The 9,569-nt window shown below is 31.3% G+C and overlaps 1 protein-coding gene across 2 annotated transcripts; it reads right to left on the minus strand.

Annotated features, from left to right (window-relative positions):
* Positions 1-1,642: 1,642 nt before the first annotated feature.
* Positions 1,643-4,312, minus strand: LOC106296935 (protein indeterminate-domain 14-like). 2 transcript variants are annotated; one of them, XM_013733199.1, is made up of 4 exons: positions 4,200-4,312; positions 3,651-3,840; positions 3,091-3,493; positions 1,643-2,555 (listed from the first exon to the last, which is right to left on the minus strand). In XM_013733199.1, the coding sequence occupies exons 2-4, from the start codon at positions 3,796-3,798 to the stop codon at positions 1,871-1,873; spliced, it is 1,236 nt and encodes a 411-aa protein (XP_013588653.1). In that variant the 5' UTR covers positions 3,799-3,840; positions 4,200-4,312; the 3' UTR covers positions 1,643-1,870. The 2 variants fall into 2 exon arrangements, with proteins under 2 accessions (XP_013588653.1, XP_013588652.1); XM_013733198.1 differs by lacking the exon at positions 4,200-4,312 and having other exon boundaries at positions 3,651-4,137.
* Between the last annotated feature and the right edge of the window lie 5,257 nt (positions 4,313-9,569).

Consider the following 9,569-nt stretch of genomic DNA (forward strand, 5'->3'; position numbering starts at 1 on the left):
TTCCGCATGCCACCTCATCGACGCAGCAGTCCTCTCAGATTGATATAATCTTTTCAATCTGTCTGTAATTGGTAGGTACCACATCCTTTGGTACGGTACCCTATTCCTCCCACGGCCTTGCGGTTTGAATCGTGGTTTTTTTGCAGAATCGACACTCTTCTAACTTGTCATCTTTCTTCCAGTTGATCATGCAGTTGTCGATGCAAACATCAATCATCTCTGAAGGCAATCCAAGACTATAAACCAATTTCTGAATCTCATAATAAGATTCGGCAGACACATTGTCTTCTGGCAAATACTCTTTAAACAACTCTGCCCATGCATCCATGCAATTCTCAGGTAAATTATGATCCGTTTTAATATTCATCATCTTAGCTGCTTGAGACAATTTAGAGAGACCTTCTCTAAAACCAGTGTAGATTGGTTGATTTGCACCATCTAGCATTTCATAAAACCTTTTTGCATCCAAATTAGGTTCTTCTACATTTCCAGTTCCATCAGCTATTGTTGTAGTTGTTTCTAAAAATGCATCACTAATCATATCTTGAACCCTATCATGATCTACCATATGCTCCTCCTGATGATAATTAAATTCATTATGCAAATGATTCGGTCCTTCATTATGATGAAGATCCTCAAAATTATTATTACTACTACTAGCTTCATTTCTCCCATAACCCTCTCCGTGTTGATACCAAATGTAGTATTGTGGTGTAAATCCTCTATTTACTAAATGCTTCCATACAGTTTCACTACGTGCAAATTTTGAATTCTTGCATTTCCGACAGGGGTAGAACATCTTACCGCTTTCTTGCGTGATCGGTGTACAACCCGTCTGGTGCATGAATGTCTCTAACCCGCTCAGAAATGCATTCGTCACCCTCCCGTTGGAATCTTTGTGCAAATACATCCAACTCCGTAACTCGTAAATACTACCGCCACCGGTCATTTTTTCTTAGATTTTGTTTTGAAATTTTTTTTTTTCTGTTTTTTGTTTTTTGTTTTCGTTTGTGTGTTGTGAGGAAGAGAGTTGTGGGAAATGACATATATATATATATATATATATAGGAAGTTTCGAGTTTGGTAGGTTAAATATAACAACGAATTTACAATGAATTTGGGTAAGCTAAAGCACATTGAATACACGTTTTCACCTAAATATAACGGTAACATGTTTTGTTGTAATGTCGATGTAACGGTTACGACGAATTTCTCTTTTCACGTACTTTCGTCGTAAACTTACATTGACTTTACGACGAAACTGTTTCCTCGTAAAGTTACATGAAATTTACGACGAATTTTGGACTCGTCGTAATTTCGTTGTAAACGCCATATAAATTTACGAAGAAATATTTTCCTCGTAAATCTTCGTTGCTATAGAAACATTTTCTTGTAGTGCTAGACAGCCAAAAGGTTCGCTTCTGATTCGTGGGTTCTATAAAAATGAGTAAGTTTTTAGAAGCAAAAATGCGGATGATTTGACCTCATCTATTTACGTCGCATTTAGTGCAAATATTTGTTTGCATACAAAATGCAGATATATGTGTTCTTTTTTGTCTAACATTAAGAAAGAAAAAGTTTATCAATTTGTTTGTTTTTTGTTAAAGGTAACTAACCGTTCATGAGATATATAATTCGTTTATTCATTGCACTAACCAAAATTACATTATACAGGAACCAGCAACAGACAACCACATATTTGATATTCCATATAACAAACCCCTCCTCTTCTGTGTTTGTTTAAGAAAAAAAACAAACCAAGAATTTATATTAAAACCCAACAAAGAATATTAAAAATGATCATCTTCAATTTCAATCAAATTACAAAAAAGGGAAGCATATTTGTTTCTTTCGCGTCTCTTTTCAAGGTCTATGAAGATGCTCTATCACTCGCTTTTTCACCTTCGGTCGTCGCCGATGACGCATAGCTCACGGCAAGAGACGTACTCTCATCGGTACAAGGTGGCTGTGGAAGACGAGGAGAAGGAGACGAAGCAGCAACAGCTTGAAAGTGTTTCTTGCAATTATGGCAAGTGATTTGCATTATCGTTGCACTAATCCTCCTACTTGCTTCTTCTCTATAAAGTTGCGCTTTATGAAGCTCACCTCTCGCATGTTGCCTTATTCTCTTGGCTTCAGCATACTCCAGTTCCGCAATCTCTATTTGCCTTTTTGCTTCCTCCCTTTCTCCCAATAGTAAGCTCGTCTCTCCCTTCTCGTAGCTTGGCATTGTCGTATCCATCCCTATTGACAGACTAAGGTTGGTATCATCAGCACTAGCCCGAGATGGAAGTAGCTGAAGCTCAATGCCACTACCAGCGGTTGAGCCAACGAAAGGATAAAAAAAATCCGAAGGTTGTTGATCAGACGGTGGAGATTTTCTTAGCAAAGGATGTCCTGGTAAAACTGGACCAATAGAGAGGTCAATATTTTCGGCGGTTGAAGCGGTTTGTGCAGCGTTTGCGGTATGTTGCTGCTGCTGTTGTACACGGTGGCTGGATGGTTGAGATTGGCGCATGGTGCAATTATCTTGGTGCTCTATAAAACTCTCCACTCTGACATCAAGAGAAGGGTATAATATATAGTTAGTCAACATAGAAAGCACAAAGGAATATTTGTTGTATTCAAATAGATGAATAAAATATAAAATTAACTAAGTTGGTGGAGTTAGGTATCTTTTGGATTATATATATTATGAATATGAGATGCAAGAGTTTGAGTTCTGGTTTGTTATATACTATTAACAATCTATGTACTTAACAAAGTGCAATAATGAAATCTGTCATGGGGTCAACATGAGTTCAAAAATATAATTAAAACATAGTTCTAATTATTAAATTAATCTAAAAAATTCAGACAACAGTCCAAACTAACCTCACATTCCACTAGTAAGCTTATTTCTAGATCTGTGTGCAATATCTATAATCAAAACGTGTACACGCCATACTAGAAAAAACATTCTTTGATTTACTTTAAGGATTCCCTGTATCTATGCGTGTATATATATCTTTCATTTATTAATAATATCAAACATACCAGAAAAAATATCAGTATTGCTATCAGCTAGCTAGGGTTTCTCAGAAATGGAACCTGGAGAAAACGCGGCCGCAATCGCAGGAATGGCCGCGAGTGCCACATGTTTTAAGATGAGCTTTGTAATCAGACTGAACAGCGTAGCCTTTTGAGCATCTCTCGCAGATCCATTGCTTATGGTTACTGTGTTTCCTTCGAAAGTGTTTCTTGATTCCCACGAGATCTCCGAGGGCATGGCAAGGGTTGTGGTGGAGACACGTCGGCTCCGGACAGACGTAGACCCTCTTCTTCACTTCCTCGTTGGTTTCTCTCTTTAAAAGCTTCCATGGAACTTTATGTCTTCTCCTGTGCATCTGTAGATTCTGGTCTCTCTGAAACCCTTGGTTACAGATCTCACACACGTACCTGTCTGATTCTAGTAGCGTTCTTGGAGATAAAGATACAACCTCCGCCTCTGGATCTGCCACCGCCGGAAAAAAATATGATTAGTGTCAATCTTTTTCAACAGAAAAATTTACTTTCAAGAATTTACAAAAAGAAAATATTCAAAACTCGGATAGCTGGTGCTAAATCTAAAAAAATGGTAAATAATTTGAAAATATCAATTTGCTAATCACCTGGTGTCCCAGCGGGTCGTCGTTTCCTCTTTTGGGTCACGGCGGCTCCATTGCCATCGGGAAGAAGATCGGAGGAAGATGAAGACGGAGGAGGATTCCGATGATGGTTGACGTTCTTGGTGTTATTGCTTCTCTCGTAGTCTATCATCGGATGAGGTCTTTATATTTCTCTTCTTGTTATTTTTTTTATCTGAAGACAGTGTTGGTTTTTAGTAGAAGTGTATAGAGAGAGTACTTGTGCCTAACGAAAAATAAGAACAAGATTGAGGAATCTTTTGTTTTTCAAGTAGGAGAAAGAAGGAGAGATTGTTTTTTTTTCTCTTATTTATCGAGAGTATTGTGTTTTACATCTTTACTAATAGGAGAAGAAAAGTAAGATGAGTTAAGAGAGAGAAACAAGGCTTTGTTTTTCTGAAATCATCTTTTCTATCACATAAAGGGCTTTTACGTTCCCTTTACCCTCCATCTTTTTATAATTTTCTTGGAAAAATCAAAAGAAATACAATGAAAACTTTCAACTTTTTGTTAATTGTTTCATTGACCTCTCACCTTAGATGGGGAAATGCACTGTATGGTATTTAGTGCTTCAATCTTCTTGAGAGTAGAGCAACGTTACAGGGAGTCCCTTAAGGCATCCCTTAGGGGAATGGGATGGGGACCGAGGAAGAAAGAGAAGGAAAAAACCCTTAATTAAGGGTTGTCCCTTACTCTCTAATGACCAAAAAAAAAAAAAAAAAAACTGCGACTCCATCTCTATCACTCTCCCCTCCTCTCACAAACTCACAAACTCTCTCTTCATCCCACCAATAAACCTCTCTTTTTCTCTCTCCTCTATACTCTGTACACTGTTTATTTACAAACACAAAACATATCTATGCCGAGAGATGTTGTGTACATATAAAGAGAGTGGGACAAGGGGTTTGGAGCCCACATTAGCATATGGACAAGAAACAAAAAAACATCCCCTTTCACAACAAAACAATTGCAAGTCATTATTATTTCAGATCATACGATATTCGATCAGATTGATTTAAGTTTTTTTCTTTTTCCTTTTTCAAGATAGATAATAAAAGGATTGGTGAAAATTCAAATGGGAATCTTGAAATTTTGATGTTAGAGGGCATGTTTTTAATGGTGACAAATGTATCCCTTTACTCCTTCAGGACTGGTTTATATATAAAAGAAGGACATGAGAATATTTGTTTGGAAAATAACGCACATGCATAGACCCAACTCATGTTTCCGTATATATACAAATATACAATGTGGTGCCATCATCTCACATATTTTAATATCCCTTTTCAAATATGGAATATATTTCAATCAACTATAAAGATTGTGTTTATAAGTGAGACTCGAATGATCAGTAATATACTAGCATTGCAGTATAGTTTTTCTTGCAACAAAATTTTGTGGTTACACAAATACAAACCCTAGAGTCAGATATGGGTTTCTAGCGTCAACTCAGGCCAATTATATCTAACATTACAAACAAAGGAAAATTTTAAATTTAGAATATATATGTTCAAAGGATGTTTTCTTATTAAAAAAACATGTCTATAAAAGTGTAAGTGTGTGTGTGAATTGACAATATAAAGGTGGAAGTCTATGTGATCTACCTCTAAATAACATTAATACTATTAAAACAGAAGAACACGATTAGACGATAACTTATTTTTAGATGAAATTTTTAAAAAATTCATACTGTTAAAACAGAAGCACAAGGGTAGACCAAACTTCTTTCTAGGTGAAAAAAATTTAAAATACTATATTATATAATTAATATACCAACTATATTATCCCCTATATATTAATTGAGAATCATTTTAAAATAGCAACATTATAGCTTGTAATAATTACAAATTAAACTCGCTAATGTGTCGCTTAATTAGATTTCAATTTCGCTGATGTGGCATGATTAAAATCGATTGAAAAAATAGTTAGCCCAATTTCAATTCGCTAGGGAATGTTATATTAACTCATACGTATAAGTTAGGAAGGCTTTGTTATATGGTATAAACCTTATGAACGAAGTCTTAAAAATAGTAACAAAGAGACGCATTACGTTTGGCGTGAATGGCACGTGACATTGATATTGGTAAAATGGAGTGAGTTTATGAACATAATTATTGGGGACGAAGGACATTGCCGTTGATTTATTTTTTACTTTTTGAAAAAAAAATTCGTTGATTTATGTATAATTGAAACTTTTATTGAATATTTTTAACATGATAAAGAGACTTTTATTTAACATGATAACATGTTAAAGCTACATCAGTCTAGTTGGTAAATCTCTCTCGAGACTCTAAACCTAATTCTGTTAAAATATTTGGTAAATTTTTTTCACAGACTACAAATATACAATAAACTGTATATTACACCAGTATATTTATATACCAGTATCAAGATTCAAAAATGCAAAACATACTTGATCGTTGCAAGGTTCTAAACCTAGCACATGTCATAATCACTACATCAAGGTTTTCACAAAATTCACCATAAACATTATTTTTGGTGGTATATTTTATTTGAATGCAGAAATGTCATGCTGTTTTAATAGACTTTAACGCCATATTGTTTTTCTGAAATTGTGTACTAAAATTAACTCCATGTTTTTTTTTTTTTTTTTTTAAATTAACTCCATGTTGTTTTCGTATATTTTGGTTTGAGCCAAGATAAAATCTTGCTCTATAAGCATATGGATGTACTATATGGATGTTTTGTTAGTAAGATTCATGCATTTAGAGTAAACATCTTTTTATCAAAATCTAAATAAAGGAAGTTATTATAAATGTCAAACTTGTGTTTTAGTATAACACATTTATAAAGAGCACCCTATAAGCTCGCCTTATTTATGGTAAGTGATTAAATGAAACACTTGTTAATGATTGCATTAATAAATTAATATTTGTTATGGTAAGACTTCAAAACATCTAGTTTTATGCCGAATGTATTTCTATATACATTAATAAAATTGTCTATGTAACCTTAAAGTATTTATATTGGTTAATTAGGTTTTTTAGTCCACCAATCATGGTAATTTATATTTAATATCAATAATATTAAAACAGAAGCACAATGGTGGATCCAACTTGTTTCTAGGTGAAAATTTTAAAAATAATATATTATATAATTAATGCACCAAATTATTTTTTTAGTCTAACACATTTATGTTTATAACAAAACACCCTATAAGCCCTCCGCTTTATTTATGGTAAGTGATTAAATGGAATGCTTGTTAATGATTGCTTTAATAAATTAACATTTGTTATGGGCCTTATATATGGCAAGACTTCAAAACATCATAATTTTATACCGAATGTATTTTTATATATATTAATAAAATTTTGTATGTTACCTTGTAGTATTTATATTGGTTGATTAGGGATTTTATTCAACCAATCATGGTAATTTACACTTAACAGTTTTGAAATAATGCTAGAGCTTGACCCGTGCGACCGCACTGGTAATTGTTTTTGCTTTTATAAATAATTTTTTTTTTGTATAAATTATATAATATAAATTAATTTTTACATATATTATATAAATTTTTAATATAACATTTTAAACATAATAATTATTTTATTACATTGAGTAATTATATTTTATTTTTTAACAGTCAATTGTATCATCCATACATTTTAACATATAAATTTATTGTATTCAACTTTCAGTGAAATTTTATTTATATGAAAATATGTTACCAATAATATATTAACATAATAATTCATATTTTATTTATATATTATATAAATGATTAATTTAGTTTTTTAGTTTTTATTTATTGCTACTAAATAATGGGAAATATAACTATATAGTTTTAAAATGATATTGTGTTCTAAATTTATCAAACAGATACCTAAATCATTTTAGGTTGCTTTTAAAAATTATTTTACGTTTATGTAAATTAATTATTGTTTTACATTTAACATTATATCACATTTTGTCATATTAATTAATTAATGAAACACCCGTTTTCTTTCTAAATCAATTATATGTAAATGCATGTTGGACTTTATATAAATCTATTTGACTAAATCCTATGACATACATAACTAAATCAAAATGGCAGACATGTTCATCTTTATAATATGTAAATTAATTTTCAATATCAATCAAAAATTCTATTTAAATTTTGATGCGTCTGACTTATAAAAAACACGCACGTGACTATATTACTTCACACACACACACACATATATATATATATATATTTGTTTATCAATTAGTGAAATTTATTTTTTAAGAAAACTGAAACAAAGTAAATTTTGGGAAATTAGTGATTATAGAATATATTTGTTACTGTATATGTTAACATTTATTAGGTAGTCTTTTTATATTTTGAGACTTGCCAATTAGGGAGATCCTAAATATATGGATCTTGATTTGTGGTATATAAATTAAATTTTAAATTTATCATGAATTAGTTATGAATTTAGTTTAGGTAATTATCTATTAATTTAAAAAAAAAAATTTAATGATAAATATAAGTTAGTTATTACTTCAGTGGCATTGAAATGTAAATAAATTGAAGTTTTAAAGTTTAATTTATAAGTGTACTTTTGTTTTAATAATATAGATTAAATATAGATTAATGCCTTCACATCCTATAAAACTGTTGTTTGTTATTCAGAGATTTCATATTGGTCAATTGTGATATATGTTTCACTCATTGTACTCGTTATTTTTGAATAATATTGATGATTCTTCTTCATATATGTTAATAAAACATCGTATGTTACTTTATAGATTTCAAATTTGTCGATTATGATATATATTTACATAATTATATTTTACAGTTGTCAAATCAAAAAGTATGGTTAGAACTAAATCTTATTTTTCAAACAATAAGAATGTGTATTTAAAGTTTACACAAGACACAATAGTATCAAATATCTTCGTGGATCTGCGATTTGTCTCCAGATCTTAACTTCTTTAACAAAAAAAAATTAGTTAGGTTGTTAACATATCTTAATTTTTCCCAACGAAGTAATTAATTTAAATTTTACATATTCACAATAGTAACAAACACATATTTTGGAATATTTTCAATAAGATCCGACATCTTTAAACAAAAATTTCAATCAATATTAATAGCAAAAACAAACTAATAGTTTATTTAATTTTGCGTAATATATAAAATTATATGAAATTTTATTCGATTTTTTTTTAAAAAAAAATTATCATTTTTCTAGGTCTTTTACTGGGTCAACCAGTGTCAGATCACAAGTTAATGGTGAGTTTTTAGTTTTTATCCATTTTATCGGGTTTTTAATTAACAAGTTTTTCATTAATTTTTAAACGAATTATGTACAGTTCATCGGATTTACCGGTTTAACAACGGATCCGAATCGGTATGAAAACACTGAATAAAATTAAAAATGCATATATAAATATTTTTACAACATAAATATGTAGATCAAAATTAAAAAATAGTGCTTAATATCAAATTGTTGATAAAAAATATTTAATATCAAATAATATTTTTACTCAGAATTTAAAAATATGTATTTCGAAAGCGTAGATCAAAATATAGTATATATATAAAGAAATGTTCGCCTCTCTCCCGTGAAGCCACGTCATCAAGTCGTGCGTTATGGGAGTGACACGTGTCCCATTTTATATTTGGAGCCAAAATAAATGAATGCAGTCAGGGGTAATCGAACCCAACACCTCTAGCACTGGTAATTTCTCTTAGAACCACTAGGCTGAAGTCACTTTTTATAAATATGTGGCCGCGAAAATACTTATTATCGTGTCGGCTGGAAGCCCATGCTTCTTCTGCTTGTGGCCAGGGCCGACACTGAACTGACGTCAAGATGAAGATCGTGAAGTTAAAAACTTTGCTCCAAACAGTTTTGCAATGTTTCCAACCTTTATAACTTGATGCATATAATATATATCAAAATACATTTGTTG

This window comes from Brassica oleracea, chromosome C6 (assembly GCF_000695525.1).
Source record: "Brassica oleracea var. oleracea cultivar TO1000 chromosome C6, BOL, whole genome shotgun sequence".
Classification (NCBI taxonomy): domain Eukaryota; kingdom Viridiplantae; phylum Streptophyta; class Magnoliopsida; order Brassicales; family Brassicaceae; genus Brassica; species Brassica oleracea.